The 21,290-nt window shown below is 40.3% G+C and overlaps 1 protein-coding gene across 1 annotated transcript; it reads right to left on the bottom strand.

Annotated features, from left to right (window-relative positions):
• Positions 1 to 6,865: 6,865 nt before the first annotated feature.
• Positions 6,866 to 21,290, bottom strand: nfrkb (nuclear factor related to kappaB binding protein). Its single transcript, XM_034139846.1, is given in 27 exon segments — positions 6,866 to 7,541; positions 10,158 to 10,293; positions 10,695 to 10,801; positions 11,817 to 12,527; positions 13,852 to 14,034; positions 14,121 to 14,375; positions 14,377 to 14,392; positions 15,559 to 15,752; positions 15,912 to 15,991; positions 16,339 to 16,462; positions 16,544 to 16,650; positions 17,216 to 17,390; positions 17,481 to 17,541; positions 17,841 to 17,887; positions 17,989 to 18,065; positions 18,149 to 18,226; positions 18,665 to 18,791; positions 18,874 to 18,985; positions 19,082 to 19,277; positions 19,377 to 19,458; positions 19,536 to 19,609; positions 19,696 to 19,800; positions 19,917 to 20,088; positions 20,163 to 20,290; positions 20,395 to 20,596; positions 20,709 to 20,859; positions 21,226 to 21,290. Coding segments are annotated over 26 exon segments (3,816 nt in total). The 5' UTR covers positions 20,835 to 20,859; positions 21,226 to 21,290; the 3' UTR covers positions 6,866 to 7,400.

Below are 21,290 nucleotides of genomic sequence, written 5' to 3'. Positions count from 1 at the left end.
CTGACGCACTGAAGCAGAACCGGGAAAATGGAGGGAATTGATTGTCACAATGACCTTTCATTTGCCACTGTTCCAATGTGGGGGGTAGCTATTATTTAAGACTCCGGCACACCATCAGCCGAGAGTGGCTAAAAACAGGAGCACGTCTTTGCATAAATGACATTCATTGCTTTCACACACTAAATTGTAATCATTGTGTTCTCTGGGGGGTGGCATCATCCTACAACAACCTTCAGCTGGGCCCTCCTAATAATGGTGGGGGACAATCAATGTAATTTGCCATGTTCAGAGAAATGACACAATACCAATGCTATGATTTTGGCCATTCAAATAATAATGTATACCTACCCCTTAAAAATGAATATCTGCGCTATACTTCAATTGTATTTATCCCTGGCAATACAGTGACCTTATCAATCAATAGTGTTTGTGTGTTTTGGTTTGATTGCATCTTTCTGAGACCTAGTCTCGTATAGAAACCACTTATCAAATCTGAATCTTTGAAGGTCTCCTAGGTGTAGTTTAGAATTGTAAAGACCTTATACAAAATAGCTTTTTTTTGTTCAGCCAAGTCACAATTGTGTTATTTAAATCAAGGATACCTATTATACCCATTCGTTTTCGCCATTGTTCCATGCTAATATAAATTAGAGCAATAGTACTCATTAATCCCAGTATATGATAATAAATGTATTACTGACATCTCAATGAATCCTGATATTTTGACAATTTGGAAAGAGATGTAAAATGAAGGCCCTGTGTGTATGACGTGTATGTGTATGTGTGTGTGTGTGTGTGTGTGTGTGTGTGTGTGTGTGTGTGCGCCCACCCTGGAAAGTGGTTCTGTGTTGCTGTGAAATGTGGTAGTACTTCTAAAAGCAATCAAGGAACTGAATGAAAATACTGGCACTTGGATGTGGCTGTAAGTGTGTCTGTGGATAGGCAGGAGACACATTACAGTAGATATGCAGGGGGGGGGGGGGGGGATGAAGAAGTGACTATAAAACCTCTTCTGGTTGGTATGATGGTTGGAGATTACACAGGAGAGAAGAGGGGTCTGTGGTCGGGGCGTGTGCCAATAACAGCAGTCAAAGATCTATATTTGAAACAGAACATAAAAAGCGAGGCAGTTCCCTTAAGTAAAGTAATTGAGAGAAAAGGAGGATGTGGAGGAGGGAGGTAGGACCGACAGGGGAATCAACATTATTGGCGGTTAGGACAGAGAAAAGACATCTGTGGAGGGAGTGGGTAACCACAAGAAGCCATGGGATCCAGATGGGACCGAAACAGGTAGAGAAATGTGCTCATAATGAAAAACAGATAAATAAATAAAAAAAGATCAAAGGACAACCGAGCAAAAGGGTTTATGGGAGAGTTGAAAATCCAATACGTAAAGATGACAAGTGATTTCAACCTTTCATAGTGAAAAGCATAGGAGGGAATGGCAGTAATTACAGGTCAGGGACAGAGCTCCTGGACCTCTGACACACTTCCAGCTAAGCACACACATAACTTATAACGCACACAAAGATAGCACGTGGGGAGCGTGAAATCATCATAACATCACTTTACCGACACATATTATCCGTTGCACTGCAAGGCAAGCCTGCCAGCAGGGGGAAACCAACACTGTGGCGTGACCTTTGTCCAGGGTAGAAGAGGTGTAGATAAATTAAAAGATCAATGAGCTCAAACCAATTGACAAGAATAGACTGTCTTTGCTTATTTTCTATTGCCAGTCCTGTAACTGTACAAGTACAAATAGATTAAAAAACATCAGGGCAAGGACTAGTACAATTGTGACTGTTGACTCTTTTAAAAGTCATTTACAGACATTCCTGTTTGAGCAGGCGTTCGGGTAACCTGTGTGCTTTTATTTGTATCCTATGTTTGTATTGTGTTTTTAGCACTTCTTAACACGTGGCTTGTGTGGTCATTTATTCTTTTATGATTCCTATGATGTTTTAATGTTTTGTCAAGCACTTTTTGACTATGTCTTTGAAAAGCGCTTTATAAATAAATGATGCTTACTTACTTAAAATTGTGATATGGTTTATTCAAACTATAGCCTTATTAAAGCGCATAGAAGCAGACATGAAACCCTAAAGCTCCTGAACTGCCTGGGAAAATACGCTGAATGTGTCAATAATATCTGCACAACTTCAACTGTCAAGCTGTATCTGAGGAAAGCATTCAGGCTGCATCTGCTCCTTGGAAGCTGTTCACTTACAAACTATTCAACACTTTTGTATTGAGCATTTTCTGTGTGTAGAAAATGGGTCAGAAGCAGCTTTTGTGGTCAGCAAAATCAACAAACATTCATATTAACTGTCAGTCTTATACTAAAGTTAATTATAGCTGAGCCTATCTGTATACAAAATGAGAATGAAAAGCAGTGAACGGTGGAATCAAATCTTCCTCCAATGATCAAATCGCTCCAGCCTGGGAAGCCCCTCTACTGCACCCTTGTAGCTTCAGTCACGCAAACCACCTCAAATGGTTTTTTATATTATAGTGAATTATCTCCTCCCAGGGAGCAGAAGGTTGAGATAAAGAGAGGGTCTGTTAGCAACTTACTGGATCAACATCAGAGATTCAGCTATTGGCGATGTGATGTGGTGTAGTGCAGATGATCGTATACTGCTGAGTCAGCTCGTTTGGAAACCAGAACCCAAAGAGACCCCCGATCCCCCTGCCTTCAAGATTTCCTTTAATCCTCAACGACCCCATGCATGCCAGACACATTCAAGGCTTTTTACCCCCCTGGGAAAACGGTCTCCTCGCCTGCAAACTATCATCACTCCTTACCACACCTTCATCTCGAATTTAACCAGAAACCTCATGTGTGGTGCCAAGCGAGTCCCGCATCAGATGATCCCTTATTTAACCTCCATGAATTCAAACTCAGTGTCAAAATTACCTTACAATCACGGTTCTGGAGACTTGAGGATGGAAATCAAATAAGTGCACATTAAAGGGCCCATGTCATGGCCATTTCCACTGATCATAATTACATTGTTGAGGTATACTAAAATAGATTTATACTGTGCAATTTTCCAAACTCACATTGGTTTCGCATACAGCATCTCTGTCAAGCATGTGTATTCAGCAGTATTCACTTTCTCCACTAAACGACTCGTTGGAGCTCTTGCCCCCCCCTCCCTGTGAGCCTAGTGTGCTCCGATTGGTCAGCTCGGCCACTCGTTCTGATTAGTCAACCACCAGAGAGGCTGCGCCCATGTCAGTGCTTTTCCCGGCTGCTCTCAGCGTAACATCAGTCTTATCATGGCGTCGGTACAGCGGTATATTTTATATACATATATATTTTTAACTGTTGTTATAGAAGAGTGTGACGGCCCCAGGGCCTTTGTCTTACGATGGGGTGGAGCTGAAGAGGCTAATCAGCACGATCACGGACACCTCCGGACACTACGGCCCCAGTCTCTCTCCAAAGCGGCTGCAGGAAGACTAACTCTGCGATCCTCTCAACCACCTATCTCTGCATTTATCACAATAAATGTGCCGTGGTTTTGTAAACTCGTGTATGTCTCCTTGTCTTTGTGGCCTACGAGCCGCTCATAACAAAGAGTAAGTTATTTTTACCCGTTATAAACTACTACTGTTTGATGAGAAATCAAATCATGGTTTGCTATATATGAATTCAGGGAAGAAAGGATAGGCCTACTAAGTATTTCCATTAAACTTTATTTTTAGAAATGTACAAAATGAACATAAATATACATATATACACGGTATATCATCCATTCCTCCTCCTCTTGCCTGCGCACAGCCGGTGCGGTGCGGTGCCTTTTAGCACCCTCAGTAGAATCCCTTCCCCGTCATGGATTGTCCGCCAGGATCTGGCTGGACGAAATCAAATGCAAATCACAAAATATTAGAGAAACTTAGTTGTTTTAGATTCGTTAGTAGTAGTTGTGTAATGAACAGCTTGCCTGCTAATATGCTAACCTAGCTTTGTTTACCTTGGTAGCTAACACGATATGAACGTTAGCTTGGAGGAAAGGCAACTATAATGCAGTGTAATAAAACTACTATGAACAAAAGCTAGTGGTTCATATTAGGCTAGCAATAACGTGTTTATAATTGCAATCGTATACGGGTATTCTGCTACCATACAATGTAACTTGCATGAATACATTGTTTTGCGCTAGCATACAGCTAGCCTCGTTAGCTACATGCAGTATATGTACGGTCACAATGTACGGTAAACCGGAGTATACTGTATGAGTATTCCGTGTGTGTGACTGCAGACATTCTCCTGCCATGACAAACATGTAAGGCCATCTGCTGACATTGTAGTTGATATATTTAAACGCTAGCAACGTAGCATCACAAAAATGTTTTTCTGACCAAAACTAGCTCAAGCTCCGTGTGTTAGATCGCTACGCCAGCTATAATGTAATTACGTTTCGCGACTGACCGGCAAATCACCCGCAGTATACTGTCAATAGGTATTTTGTGTGTGAATGCAGACATTCTCCTGCTATGAGATACATGTATGCAAGGCCATCTGCTGATATTAGAGTTGATATATGGAAACTCTAGCAACTTAGTTAGCACAGTTAGCACTGTGTCAATGGCTTAGCAGTCCAACACAGTTTACACATTTAAACAGTCTTGTTTGATAAATACACAAATAACAATGCAAACTTACAGGTTGTATACCCAGATCTTCCCCTGCTCCAAACGGTCCAAACAAGCTGTGCATATCCGGCCTCAAACTGGGCAATGTTTTGGAAGCTTTCGTCTGTGAAATGCCGGTTCTTCGAACCTCTGGAGGAGGAACACGCCGCTGCTGGTGTGGCCATAGCTCTTCGGGATTGGTCCATTTCGTTCCGGGTACCGCATGACATCAGGCGGTACCCGGAACTAAATGGAAGACTCAAATGGGCAGTGACGTATCTCCAACGAGGCGTTTTGGGGAGGTATTTTCTGTGTTAGAGTTTTACTCGCTACAGGGTGTACTTTGAGGGTTTTGACTCTGCACACCGTTTACATGCATAAAAACCTTCATAACACACAAGGGGACGGGTAATAACCGGAAAAGCATGACATGGGAGCTTTAACATCCAACATCAGACGTAATTTGGGTTTCCGTGAATGAAACCAATTCAAACTGACACACCAATTATCAATTTATAAAAAGGAAGCACACTTTCACTGGCATGTTTCTACTTCAACTATGTTCACTGAGTTTCCCCTTGGATATTAATAAAGTATAAGTCTTCTTCTTCTTGTTCTTCAGCAATAAGATTTCTCAGAGGGCAAAGAGGGCTGCTCCATGTTCTCCCACTGAACCAGCTTGGTGGTTATCCAATTGTGTTTGTCTTGCATTTTTTTACCTTTTTCACAGGAAGTATTTGTCCTTTCCATTCTCACGGGGGTTTCCCATCATCCCGTGCAAATCACATCTCTCAACTGAGTTTAACTGATAGAATCGTAATGTGCAGACAAAAACCCTTCAACAACCCAATTTAACACCCATGATGCACGTGTATACCTCTAATGTGATCTTGCGGTTTCAGTGCAGATGTATATAAGGGTATTGTATTACATTGCCATCATCTCTTTCATCGTTTGTGGGTGCAGACATTATTTACATGCCTGTTTCCACACTAACCCAATGGTCCAGTAACTAAGCATACAATCTGATAGGATCCGTGCCAGGATTGCTAATGCCCATTCATCATCCATAAAACACACACCGTTTGCATGCGACATGCTTTCTATTTAATTTCACATATCTCCAAGAGAAGGGGCAAATCTAAGAAAAATAAGGTTTACACACATGCACATACACACAATGACAACCTGTCTCAGTAAAAGACAAAGACAGGAGGTGGGAACTTTTGAAACTTCAGCACAGGAAAGTCAAATACAATTACCTTTTGGGGTGAGAGGAACAGTATCGAGCTGGACGTTTTTGGAGCATGCACTGGTGGAAAAAATGTCTGACCATTTCCTATAATCAAAAGGAATTGGTCACCAAGATAACGTATGGTATATTGTTGCTAAGAAAAGACAGTTTTCTTGTATTGGGGACCATGACATTTTGTGGAGACAGCTCTTAACTCCTCGTCAGACCATTACATTACGCCGTACGGCTGCACTGCCAACATAATCAAGTTTGTTGTGGTTAAACCTAGTCTTCAATAGTACCTTTGTAACACTAAATACGTGTAAAAAGGATTGGATAAATATAGTAGGTTTACTGCTACATTAATAAGATTTCAACAAATGTCATCATTCATTCCTTGTTAGACAACATTGAGGTTATGATTATTATTTCTCTTTATGTCCATGTCTACAACAGCTGGTATTTTATGTAGGGGTTTACATTTATATAGTGTTGGCTGATTATATTATAGGTGTAGCATGTCAGTGAGCCTGTAAGACTGGATCAAGAGTGACACCTAGTGGTCAATATGCAGAGGACAGAGTCACACATCAGTTGTTAACCTGCAAGGGATTATTAATGAGATACAGTATATTCAAAGTGCTAGTTGGAATGTGAAATACATCCTCCAAAATGAGCTCCCAGAAAGCTTTGCTTGAAGAGCCGGATGAAGAGTGAATGCATGGTTATGACTCTTTTAACTATACTAGATTTCATTTTAAATGTTGACGGTCTATGAGGCTGCGTCTGTTGTTTTGCACAAAGTCATTTCAGTTTCTTTTTTGGGAAGAAATCTAAAGATAAAATACAAATTCTGTATATATGATATGATCTGTTGTTCCTTTAAAAACAGAAAAGTTCCTTTAAAAACAGAAAAGTAAAAGTTACAGAAATGTATGGGTGTATGGCTCAAGAGTATGGCCTGCTATCAAAAGAATGCAAACCTGATAGGAGAACAAATAGTGTATTAAAACAAAAATCACAACATCCAAATAAATCAGACAGATTTCACATTTGATAATATTGCTTTACATCAAACAAAATGACAGAGAAAATCCTATTGACAGTCAATTCGAATTTACAATGTGTACTTTAATATGAATGAATGAGTTGTGAGGTTGTATTTAGGCAAAATGTTAACAGAGCAACTGGTCTTGTGTACATTTGTACAGTAAGCTGCTGGAAAGGAAAGACTGCATGGTTGGAGCAGCAGTCACACGTTTTCTATTGTTTACATTTTTGTTGAAACAATGTGGACAAAATAATTCAGGAGGCAATTTTTAACATACTGTTCATAGTGACTGTGAAGAGTTTAACGCACTTCAACAGAGAAAGGGTTAGACTGAACACAAGTCAAAATCCTTAAAAAAGAAAAAAGCAATGTTTCTGGCTTTGTGAGTATTATCCAAATTGTAATGATAATATACAATGTTACAAACACACTTGCGAGAGAACAAGTCAAATCATGTTGAACAACCAACCATCACTGTTTAGGTGCAGGAGGGGGGTCGGGGGCACATTTGGGTGAAGGTGCTGTCGTGACTACAACTGTGGAAACAGATTTCGGGGAGCCTGTTGCCATGCGCTGCTGGAGCTGCTGCGCTTGGACCGTCTGGATGCGAACCTAAAACAAAGAAAGAAAAACGATCAGGCTCTAGGCTTACTTTAGTGGACCATAAAGCAGCCTCAATGTGGTTTGATCAAGTCTTTTAAAAAGGTCCCCTGAATATATTATAGGTCTCAGATATATACAAAACATGTCTCTGAAGTGTTTGGCCTCGAAATACCAAACAGATCATTGTAGCATCCAGGCTTGGATTTTCGTCATTTTAGGGGCAAGGCCATTTGGCCTTTGGTGTCACACATCTTCTCAGGGCGGAAAGGCCACATGCCAGGGCACAAAGACCATTGAGGGAAAAATTAGGATTTGGAGCATACAAATAAATAACTTCACTTTCTGATAAGAAAAACACACGAATGACATGGAAAACAAATCACTTTTTGAATATCAAACATTATATCATCATATGCCTCCTTAGTATTACCGTATATAAAATGAAATACTTTACTTTGAATAATTAGTGTTTGGTATGTTTTCCATCTACTACTTCTCCCATTCACAAATCCAAAATCAAATTCTATTCATATGTAACAAATATATTCCATTTCAGAGCAGAAGAAACAGCCTTCAAGGGTCAAACTCTGCACATACATCATTCAGCAGTGCACAGTGAAGCTCCAACATTCAACTGTATGAACAAGCAATACTTTGAAATGCAAAAGTGTGTGTGTGTGTGTGTGTGTGTGTGTGTGTGTGTGTGTGTGTGTGTGTACAAGTCTCTTTAATCAACTCCTCACAGCTCCTCATATCTGTTCAGAAACTGGACAAAAGTTAAACAAGTACAAACCACAGACTGTCTGTGTCATGGCGAATACAGTCGCTGCTTTATTTATGTCTTTAGGACGTTGTTGTGAGTTTGGACGGAGCAGCTACAACGTTAGTTTAGCCTGGTCGACCCGAGGCCTGTACTACGAAGCTGGATTTTCGCTTAGCCGGCTAACTTCAGGGAAATCTCGGGCTTTCCGGTCCTACGACGCTGGTTCTCTTTTTAGCAGGCTAGATTTCCATGGTAACTTATGCTGAGCGGCAAACCTGCTCCGGAGCAGGTTAGGTGGCAGGCTAAGAGATCAACTCAGTGAAAGCACCGCCTGCTGACCAATCAGAGCTCCGTGTGCGGAGTTTAAAGCGATCAATTCATATTACAGGATAGAGGAAATACAGAAAAACTGCCGTTGCAGGAAAGACGGCCGGCAAAAATCAACTGACTATGTGAATGTGAAAATTAATAGAATGTCCCCTCCCATCTTCAGAGCAATCTGACTATTATAATATTAGCCTTAAGAAAGCTTACTTAAATATCTGCCACGACATAAGTAACCGGATCAGAGTAACATTAAGTACAGTCCGCGGCACTGTGAGTGCAGACGTCGATGTGTCCCATTATCATTCATATCATATCACATCATAATGTATCATATATTTCCTTATCTGAGTCAGCTTCTTGAGCCGTATCTGGCCGTGCAACACTCACAGTGTCACATACTGTATGCAGAAGTATTATTTTAAGCAACACATTAAGTTGACGAAACACTCGAGTCAAATTCTCCTAATTAAAGTCAGATCGTGTCTTGGACGGGGCAGTGATATCATAAACCTGTTAATGTACGCATTCAAACACTTTTTCTTTTACCAGCTGTATTCACCTTGCAGGTGCAGCTATGTGGCTTTTATCCTGGATAAAGTGTTTAAGTCATGGATGTTTAAAGTTTAACTTCTTCATATTTGACTAATATTAAAGTTCACTTTTCATTCAGGAAGTATGACGCTGCGCTGTCAGTACGCTTGTCCGTGTTTGAGATTGGTCGAATGCTCCAAATACCACCCCTTTCATGTGAACGCGCACCTAACTAGATAGGACACGGCTGGCTTAAGCGATCCACTTGATAACCAGCGTCGTAGTACAGTTTAGCCAGAGCGCGTATGTTTTGGATTGGGCCAACCGGCTAACTCCAACATATCCAGGTTAGGTTGAACCAGCTTCGTAGTACAGGCCTCAGATCTCCATTCAGAAAACACGTTTTTCGCCTGCCGTCTTGTCTGCACACTTGTCAAAGCATTAAAGAATGGTTTTTACTAACCGGTATCAGTATGTTGTTACTTCGGCATCATTTTGAAACGTGTATTACAATTATATCACGGTCAAATAGGTTAATTTTGTCGTAGTTGGTTTCCACCACAATATTTACATGGATATAAGCCCCGCCCCCTCTCCAGCGCATTCTGTTTGAATGACAGGAGTAAACACAGCTGACAGCCGCAGTGAAACTCCAGCGGTTAGAGCAATGCGAATATTCGCATCGCGTCCGTTGTGAACGCAGCATAATGCAGTTCAGAAACCACTGTTCTGACGCTTTTAAACTAACTTCGAGATTTTAACAATTATTTGTGGGGCATAACGGCCAGACCGAGGGGCTACCTTGGTTGGTTATTGGCTAATGGTTACACAAGCCAACATTTTTTTATGACATCATAAAAAAGTGAGCGAATCTTTTTTCCTGAAACTTTCAGAATGTCTTTACACAGAGGGGACACATGTTTATGTATAAAAGACATGAAAAAGTGGATTTTGCATAATAGGTGACCTTTAAATAATTTGACAACTGTGCGCTGTAATGTCACCTGTGTGGCCTGTCCCTGCTGCTGAAGCTGCTGGAACTGCTGCGCTGTGACGAAGCTGACCGGTTTGTTCCCTGCGATCAGCTTGGTGCCTGCAGGCATGGTGGTGAGGATGATGTTCCTGCCCAGACTGCTGAGACTGCAAAAAGAGGAGGGGTGATGGACAAAAACATTTCAATCCACCTGCCAAACTTACAGATGAAAAGGAGGATCAAGAGAGACAAAATGATTGTTTTATTGATAAATACATATAATAAAGAGGCTTCACAACTACAATACAAAATATACATACATTAGAAAGAACGCTGACAATTCCAAATTAAGGTTAAACGTCAAAGGATTGGATTTAACAGTACATGAAAATAAAAAGATATAGTGGAAATTCTCCAAATAATACCTTACTTACCAATAATTTTACTTTTTAGATTTAATTTAAGCAATTTTAGCAATTTATTAAAATAGATAATTACCAATCATTTTGTCTTGAAAAGGTTAAAACAAAATAAATTAATTAATGACAGTGCAGATAATGAGACTTACCTTGCGTTTAGACTTCCTTTCACCATCGGTGTGGTCACAACACTCTTGCTCTTCAGTGGTTGGCTCAGCACAGAGATGGGTACAGTTATCCGTGTTGGTAACTTCCCCTAAAGGGTTGTAAAAAAAAAAAAAGATTATTCCCCAGTCATGTGACTTAAAAATTATTAACTAGACTTTGTGGATTCCACATGAATGAATTCCCATTGTCTCTGAGAAAACTATTCAAATCAATAAATCACAACCTCAAACTCTAATTAAACAAAGCATTGTCTATGTTTTTAGGATTTCACTATAACATAGCTATCCAAAAAAAAGGATTTTCATTCCTTGTTTTGTCCTGAGAGAGCCTCGATCTTTTTCTTTGAAATCAAGAAATCAACTATTCAGAGCTGCATTTGTGTTCATCCAGAAGCATCTCAAATGCTGAACACATTACCTTTCTGTTTCTTGTTGGGAAACTGGGATGCATGTGAGGAGGAAGAAGGAATAGCAGATTTGTGCTTAGCCGTGTCCATCGGTTATCTCATATTTCACTCAGACATATCCGCGTTGTTTGGCATGGGCAAACGTGAGATGTTTGTCCGAGGTTGGCTTTATAAATCATTGCTGATTGTGGTTACATGCATACCCTTGCTGTAGAGCAGGGGTGTCAAACTCATTTTATGTGGCCCGCAAGAGCTTGAAAATAAAATAATATACAATACAATTGGTGTAATTGTTGAATATTTGCTTTCAATTATTTGCCCTCTGCTTTCAGACGTAGTTATTTCTGAAGTTATTACCAGAACTGATAATAATCCAATGCAGAGCCAATAATGTAATATAATACATTATTAAATAAATATTATTTATTTATATATGTATATTTATATAGTCTTAAAGTTACAGCCGGCCCTTTGAGTGCTACCATAATGCTAATGTGGCCTGCAATGACATTGAGTTTGACACCCCTGCTGTAGGGGCTTTGGACCGGAACAATTCAAGTGAAACAGTGACACCTAGGGGCCATCTGCTGTTATTCAATTACATGAAATACCTGGTGCGATCATGATGGCGCAAAATACACAAAAAAAAACTAGCATTTTCCTTAAAACATGAGCAGAATGAGACAAACTCTCTTACTGTTTGTGTGGTAACCACTGTAGCGGGGACCTGCCTCACGGTGGCAGTGGCTGTTCCTAGCGTCAGAGTGGAGCACGAGACCCCCGGAGTCACAGTCAGCCCCTTGGCCCCGGCCACAACACTGGCAGCCATGGTCACTACGTTAGCACATGTAGACGCTGTGAGGGTCTTACTGCCAGTGGTGGTTGTCATGGTGATGGTGTGACCCTGTTTCTGTGGGATCACACCGAGGCCTGGCATTATCCGAATGGTGGCCCCGCTCTTGTCGGCGGAGGAAACAGTGGAGAAGGTTCTTGTTTTTTGGTCCGCCATAGTGACAGCCAGAGTGGGCATCAGACGGATGTCGCCGGTGGCCTTCAACAAGGTGGAGGTAACAGAGCCTGCTTTAGAGGTCTGAAGATCCGAAGTGGAACCGGAGGCAGAGGAAGGTGAGGAGTGGGGGGTCATGTGCAGAGTAGCTGATATGCTTTTACTGCCTGAGGCTGAGCCCAGGAAGTCAGGGGTGAGTTTGACTGTCGCAACTGGGGATTTGGCGAGAGTGGCCATCATGTCTGGGGTGATCCGCAGCACCGTCTGGCCCTTAGAGTCTGTAGTGATGGAGGAGGGGGGGAGGCGGAGGACATCTTTACCCTGGATGCGCAGGTTGGTAGCTGTTATTGGGATTCCTGCTCCTCCTGCATGCTTCATTCCCAACTGGCCTGTGATAGACACCTTCAAAGGGAACATTCAAAGATATGTTTCAGGTTCATACTTGTATTTTCAGTTTCCATGTATACATGCTCTAATGGTTGAAAATCACATTATTTTTCTCATACTGCCTGAATATACCTGTATTGTATACCTTGAATGAAACACTCTTATTTAGTGGCCATATTTTGCTTTAACACTAGAATCGCCAATGGGTCAATTTTACCCGCAACTGTTTTTGATTGTATGTAACTCTTTTTCAATAAAATATTCAAGTCTCCCAGTCCGTGACTTTTCCTGAAAGTGTGTTATGTAGTACCCTCTGTTGTTAAAAATGGTCAATATGAAGTCAGATTGAAAAATTCGCCAAAAGAAATGCCATTTATACCTATGTCCGCCAGCGGGTAATATTTACCTCATAGAAAATGCAGCGTAAACATGACGTGTTGCTATAGCAACGCCTTTTGTCTACTGCGGTTCCTTATAGATAGAGAGAGAGATAGATTGAGAGATAGAGAGATAGAGAGATAGAGAGATAGAGAGATAGATAGATAGATAGATAGATAGATAGATAGATAGATAGATAGATAGATAGATAGATAGATAGATAGATAGATAGATAGATAGATAGATAGATAGATAGAGAGAGAGATTTGTACCTAAACAAAACACAAGTCTAACACCAAGCGTTTAAATCAGCACTGGTAGCGATATTTTATACTTCATGCTATCTGCACAAACTATATCACATGAAAAGCTGAGAGTCCACAGATTCTATTGGTATAAGTGTCATCCCTGTGCGATCAAAACTCACTGTTTTACATGATAAATAAAAGAACATTGTACCTTGAAAATCAATAGCGGGTAAATTTGACCCGTTGGCGGTTTTAGGTATACAGCGACCTCTGGCGGTTCTAGTGTTAACAGTATTTAAATAGCACCTGGACCTGGTTACTCATTAAAACATAAGTGAAATCTCACTTCTTACAATATGGAAGCTCTGAAGAAAAAGTCAGACAAAAAGTGTTACTTATTTAAGAATAGGGTATTTGTTTCAGTCTCAGCCAGCACCAAAAAGTGTAACTATATAACGTTATAATCAGAAGGGGAAGAAAAAAATTCTCCATGCCCGAAAAGAATGAACCAAAACTAAACTGAAAGACTGATTTCTACAATTAGGAATAAGAGTTTAAAACATTTTAATGAGTTTATCTACTTGTAAATACCTTATTGCAGTTTGAGGGATTAGCCCATTTACACATGTTAAACCTTTGCTTTAACGAAACATTATTGCAGCTAAAGACTGTTCAGGTTAATTTACTGGATAAACATCATAGTTTAAACAAACCTGTTTTATATTCTGGCTGGTGACTCCATGCAGCAGAGCAGGGGAAGAGGGGTGGTTGTGTGCCGGGCTTCCAGGGGACCGGGCTTGAGGTTTGGCCAAAGCTACAGCAGACACTGAGAGGGTGGTGGGCACGTGGACCGGACTACTGACAGACTGAGTCCTCAGAGGAAGAGAAACCACTGTCTGTTGACAAGCATAACAGACACAGCCATAAGTAATTATGTATTTTCAAGCTACAAAACAATAAACTCTGTTCTTTATCTGTCTACCTGGGAGATGCCCTTGGCTGTCATTGACATTGGCATCCTTATCTGGTGGGGGGTATGATGCAACATGGTAGCCTGTTGACCTCCTGCCGAGGGACCCAGACCCGAATGAGCGGACACCACCCGCACCTGAGGGAGGGAGCCTGCCGCCAGGTGGCTCACTATCCGAGCCGCGTGTTGGGACGTGACCGTATGTGAAACCTGCGGACAGGCCTGACTGCTGGGTAAGATCGTTCCCAGCTGGGGCAGCGAGGGGGGGGGACACGAGGAGAACTCTGGGATAGGGAGAAGAGGCAAGGAAACGATGAGTTAGTACACTTTTTTTTGTATTATTTACTTTTATGTATGCACCACGACATCAAGTCAAATTCCTACGTACGTGTCAACCTACCTGGTAATATACCTGTTTCTGATTCTAATTATGCAGAAGAAAATAGGTTGTATGTATTGTATTGTATAATAAGATAAGATCAATATGATAAGAAGTAATTTATTGATCCCAATTTGGGAAATCAGGGTTCATACACTTTTTTCACCAATGATTTTCAATGACTTTTCCATGACCTTTAGCTAATTTTCCATGACCTTTAGCTAATTTTCCATGACCAAAAAAAGTACTCTTTCTCAGCGGTACCACTGAAAATTGTTTATTTTAACATGGAACAGGAAAATAAGGTCTGCATATGAAACATGTTGTGCCTATCTAAATCAAATAGTAGGTTTACTAGCTTCTACACGCTAAAGCAACTAAAATCTCTCACCAGCAAAATACCTCGACAGTTAAATGCCATTTTATGTTTCATTACTATATGATACAGTATTTATTATCATTATAGTATTACTATTTCGGCGATTAGATAAAATATAAATTATATTTGATGCAACTTTAGTTACATTTCCATGACTTTTCCAAAACTTTGGGAAAAATATTGTTTTCCATAACTTTTCCAGGGCCTGGAATTTGCATTTTGAATTTCCATGACTTTTCCAGGTTTTTAATGACCGTAAGAACCCTGGGAAATGTTTGCGCTGCAGCAGCATAAAAAGACATGGCATTGTACAATACAAAATAAAATAAATAAACATTCCAAAATGTAAACATCTCAATAGAAATAAAATAGCATTAAAACAAGTTGAAAATATACATGTTGAATTACAAATGTACAGCAACAAAATATAAAGCAGGATATTATATATACATAAGTATGTGAGGAATGGAATATTAAATATTATAATATTAATAAGGACATAAAGACGTTGTGTATAAATGTGTCTTTTGATTGTGTGTGTATGTATGTATGTATATATATATATATATATATTTATATATATATGTAGTTTTTGTATTCGGGATTGTGGGAAACGGTATTTCGATCTCTCCGTCTGTACACACAAACTGAAAGATTGACAATAAAGTTGACTTTGACTTTTGCACACTGACCCTGTGCTGGTCTTGATTGTGTCCGGGCCCCCGGTCTTTGTTGGCATGCTGGCAGCGCAGGGTAAGGGGGATTTAGGGGTTCCTGGTGTGTTTAGAGTGGGTGTTGTAGGGGTTGGGGACATAGGAATGGAGCCCATATCCTGTCCTGCCTCCAGACACCCCGGGGTTTTACCGCCTCCTTCTTTACCAGACTTCTAAAAGATAACCAGGAGATTCATAACCAACACTTGACAACTTTTACACACTGATAAGCAACTTCAAACGTCCACAGTGTTTTCCATACAGCTAATAGTTTATGTGTGCAGGTAGATGTCCTTTTTTTTGTTGCAGTTAAATGAAGACGATGGACTCACAGGCTTTGACGGAGGTTTAGGTTTCTGCTGTAGGGCTTTTCTTGCTTTTGCAGCAGCAGCTTGAGCCTGGTGGATCCTCTCTGGAGAAAAGATAGAAAGATATGAAAAAACATTTAAATAACTGAAAGCATTTACTACAAGAAAACATGTTTCTTCCTCTCAATTCAATCAGAGTATGGTGAACACAGGACCAGGGCAATAGAAAGTTAAAGGAATGAAAGCTATCAAAGTTCAACATCTTCTACAAATCCACGATACAAAAAAACCTTTTTGAATTCTGTGTCAGGCAGATCTAATGGGGTTATGGGAAATAAAATGAATCTTATTGTCAAAATAAGACAAATGAAAAAGAACACAGACTTAAGAGATCTTTACACTTTAAAAGGTGGATAGCTGAGAGCTAAAAATCGAGCACATGCTATCTTACCAAACTCCTCTTGGCTGCGACTGCGGTGCAGGTAAATCCAGAGCTTACGACCAATGTCATACTTCACACAGGGGTCTTTCTCATAGTGAAGTCTATCCAGAGCCCCACTGACCACCGTGTTCACCTAGATAGCAAAGAAGAAAATTACTTAAAAGGCTTCATGCCACTCTAAAGTTGAATGACTAAAAGAAAAATAATATCTTACCTGTGCACTGGTTACATCTGGAGCAAGAAATTGTGAGTCTTTCAACAGTTCACAGATCTCTGCCCTTGTTCCTTCTCCGTTGGGTAACCTGGCCGCTGCATCTCGCACTACGGAAGAAATAAGGTCAAAATTGTGGCACACAAAAGGTCCCCTATTATACTGTTTTGCATCAATATATTATAGGTCTCAGATATATACAAAACATGTCTCTGAAGTGTTTGGATCTTAATACCAAACAGATCATTGTAGCATCCCATAATCCCCTCTGTTTCAGCCCTGTTTCAAAAAGTGCTGATTCTCTGTCTGTTACTTTAGATGAAAATAAGGAGCCACGCCCCACGCCCCTCTGAGAGAGATTTGGTTAAAAAGAACACAATGGTGCTCTAGGAGGAGATTCAGGTGATAAGGTGGGGGGGGGGTTACCTTGGTTGGTGATTGGCTAATGGTTACACAAGCCAACAAATCGTTATGACATCATAAAGTGTCCAAAATCTGATCAGCTCATTTTCAGACAGGTTTTTATATAAATGGGTCAGGACAAAAAGAGAGGGGGTCTTTGTTACTGAGACTTTCAGAATCTCTTTACACAGAGGGGACACATGTTTATGTATAAAAGACATGAAAAAGTGGATTTTGCCTTACAATGGTTTTAGAGTAAAAGAGAGGGCCTACCCAGAGAAAGAATGGTGACATATGGTGGTCGGTCTGAGCGCAGCAGCGTGTGCTCCCTGGCTTTGTTGAGGGACATCTCCTTATCGAACACGCCTTTAACCGGCCCCACCACAGATTCAAAGCCGTGCATCCTAAAGGTGAAGGCCTTATGCGGCTGGTTGTATCGCTGCTGCTCCTAAAAAAAAAAAAGAGAAGATGTTGGGTTAGAAAGATTGTGCAGGAAAAAGTGGAAACATGCTTTAATAAGACATAAGATTCCACAAACCTGGATTTGAAATACTTGTCTCTCATCCCCAGTGCTGGGCCGTACCACATAGTCAGTTGAGCTGTTTGGGAAGAGACATTACACCGTTAACTTCAAAGAACATATTGTAACTTTAACTACTTTGGTATGTTAATGTCCTGCTAAAGATACCTCTAATATTTATTTAAAATAGAGCTATGGTTACTTTTTGATTGGGCAACAAACTATTAAATACACATACTTAAATGAATTGTAAAAAGCTAAGTACTACCAGGAACCCATAAAAAAAGTGTTTCAATTTAGCTATGGTTAATCAATTAATTCATAATTTCTTCAGCAAGTATATTGTGTTTGCAATGCTTCTAAGTCGCTGAATCTTACACTCTTGCAGTAGGAGAAGTCATCTCTAGCATTTCTTCATTTTCGGTCTGTTTAAAACACAAAGAAAATAGTGGTGAACATTAACATCGTAGTATAGCACAGTACAAACAGTCATTGCTGAACAGATTTGATATAACAATGGTACTACCTTGATGACTAAATCTTTGGAGTCCAGCCACAGCTGACAGAGTGCGCTGAGATCCTTCTCTGTATCGTGCGTGGGGCCTGAAACAAATGATCCACTTTAACCCTCAAGTATAAAATAAGGAATTCATCGATATGGGATTTCAAAAGCTGACCCTCCTTACCGATCCACCTCCACTGCTGAGATTCATCAGCAAATTCCACAAATGGAGAAAAGCCACTGGGGAGTGCCATCATGCCATCTGATAACAAACATAGCAAATGTAAGTAACATGGAGTTGAGAAAAGGCATCACTATGTCAGTGTGAGTGATCACTACTTAGGCAAGGCAAGTTTATCTATATATCACCTTTCAACACAAGGCAATTCAAAGTGCTTTACAAAAATGAAAAACATTAAGAGCATTAAGAAATAGTGCAGTGGAAACACATTATAAACATTAAAAAGCAAAGATAATCAAACATGAATAAGACAGGTACATGAATAAAAGTTACAGTGCAGTGTAAGATGTGAATAGTTAAATTAAAAGCAGCAGCAAAAACAAAAGTCTTCAGCCTGGATTTAAAAGTAGTAAGAGTTGCAGCGGACCTGCATGTTTCTTGTAGTTTGTTCCAGATATTTGGCAGTATCCCTAATTGAGTTCAATTAAAAGCAGCGGCAAAAACAAAAGTCTTCCTTACCTTTAGTCTCTCCTGCAAGAAACTGCAGGGCTTGAAGCACCAAGTCAGACCAGCACGGGACAGATGAGAACCAGACGTTGAGGGAGCTGGCTGGAGAGGACTGCCACATTTGAACTTTTTCCTCCAACTGAGAGATCACAATGTATGTGTTATAAAGTGAAGTCAATTGTATAATATGTATGTGAGACTCTGTGGTGCTGAGTGCATACCAATGAAGTGCTGGTAAGGCTTTCTGTCGCTAAAATGCTCTCCAACAAGCTGAAGAAACTGATAGCTATTTCCTCAACTGGAGCCGGACTGCTCTGACACTCCTCCACAATTCTGTAAAGAAGTTTTTTATATTAGTCTTTGATGACAGGTGAATATAGACGTATACAATTCATAATATTCTTAATGCCAGCAGAGGACTAGACTTACTCCTCTTTGATGTTGGCCAGGGGAGTGGACGGCGTGTCCGGCAAGGAGTTGATGATGCTCGCTGGTGGAGCTGATGCGTTTTCTGAAGGTGAGAGAATTTCACAGGGATCCTCAGATTCCACTTTTATTGTCCTCATTTTCTTCTTTCTTCTCTCATCTTTAATCTTCTTCTTAGGCAGTGACAGATCAAAAAGTGCTGCAAGGAAAAAAACAGAAAATAATAAATAGTTTGTCATGACAGCAGATAAAGCTATTTTTTTTTTTTTTTTTTTTTTTTTTAAATAGTTTTACTCACGCAGTGTCCCCTTCCGACCGATATTTGTTCTTGAAAGTATGTCCCCAAGGTGGAGATCAGAGGTCATCAAGTCTGGATGATCCTGAGTAAACAACCAAATGATCAAGTACAAAATAGGACAAATTGTATCTCTGGTTTTTTTCTACTGACACCACTTACTGGCTGTCGCTTCCTCTTATCCCGATGGTTTTGCAGCATGGCCTTTAGATCTCTCTCCCCTAGTTCTATTTTTTCTGTGGAAACATTTAAATATTTGTCATAATTTTATTTGCTGTAGTGTTGTTAGGAACATCATCTTGATATTGCAGAAACCACTGACCAGTAATCTTCATGTCTTGGGTGGAGAGGCTGGGGAGAACTCTGAGTGAGACAGTGGGCGTCGGAGAGGAAGGCGAATGGGGTGCTGGGGTCCATAATGATATATCTACAAGCATATGCAATAATACTCTTATTAGTGTTCATCACATTTTTATCAGAAAAGGCTTTAGGAGTATAACGCTATTGTTATTTGCAGTGATACAAATGAAAGAACAGACTGACCGTCATCATCAGAGGAAGCGTTGCTGTCTCCGCACTCAGTTTTGACCTCCTTTAATATGCGGCTCAATCTTCTTCTCACCCTTGGTTCTCGCATTTCAGCATGAGTCTTGGTCTGCAACTTTCTTTTTGGTGGAAAGTCCTGACCATTTTGAACTGCAAACTCTAGCAACTCCTAAAACAAAAAAACACAATTAGACTGATTGCGAGACGCCATGTGCCTTGTATTTCAAACTTTTATAAAAATACCTTTCTGGAGACGAGGATGTGCTTCAACAATTTGTGGTAATACTGCTGAAGGGCGTGTAACTGTCGCTTCTTCTGGGACTTGGCACACAATTGTCTGTACTTGACCACTTCAGGATTGAAGTAACCATCTGGGATAAGATCATGAGAATCATGTTCAGAAAAAGTGCATCACAAATGTATTCAGCATGATATTGTTGTTTGTTGGTGGGTGAATTAGTATCTAGGTAAGCACCTCTGAACTGTTTTTGTGCAAGATGGAGGGGATTTCCAAAATGAAAGTTTGTGTTGTTGAATAGGTCACCGATGGTTTCATCCTGTTCTGCAACATTGTTGTCTGGAAACTTTGGCAAAAACTGACGAAGGTGCTGTCTCTGGGAATCTGACAGTACTTCACTCCAGGTGCTTTCACTCAGCACAGAGAAGAAAATGTCAGACTAATAAAAACAAAAAGGTAAACAACAATATTGAATGCATGTCTTACACTTGTGAACAGTTGTTTAAAGCAGGAAAGAGCAACATTTAATCACTGAGCGACAGATAACTCACGTCCTCGAGTAGGTCCTCTGGTAGGTTTAATCTACAGTTCCCCAGCATGCACTCCTCTGTGATTTGGCCATTGTCTTCTTCTTTTGGATCAAGGGGGTCTGTAAGCATGTGAGTGAGGGCATCCATTCTCCCTCTGCACCAAGCTTAAAGCCTTTCACACAGAAAAAAACATATGACTTTTAAATATCTCAACATCTGTGGACGGACTCTGAACGATCCGTTTGATACAATTCATTCAACTTTCCAAATGTTGTTGTGAATACATTCAAGGTAGAATCTGATAGTTCAGTGCGACAAACGGTTTGAACATTAGAAAGCATTCACCAATGTCAAAACATTAGCAACTCTAACGCAGCGCTACTTAGCAAGCTAGGCTACCAGCTGGACTAGCAGTAGAGACAGGTATAACATGTTGATTCCTGTTCCAAAGCAAACATACTATTAATGTGTGAATTGGCAAATGTGCATATTTTGACTAAGTTGATACCGATAGTTAAAAAATGCTGCTAGCTTTTACCTGAAACTGCTCTGTGTTTTGGAAATAAAGGGGGAACTGTTTTACCGACGTACCGTTTTCTTCTT

The sequence above is a fragment of the Trematomus bernacchii genome, unplaced genomic scaffold (assembly GCF_902827165.1).
Source record: "Trematomus bernacchii unplaced genomic scaffold, fTreBer1.1, whole genome shotgun sequence".
NCBI classification, from domain to species: domain Eukaryota; kingdom Metazoa; phylum Chordata; class Actinopteri; order Perciformes; family Nototheniidae; genus Trematomus; species Trematomus bernacchii.
This window is presented reverse-complemented; position numbering and strand designations above follow the sequence as displayed.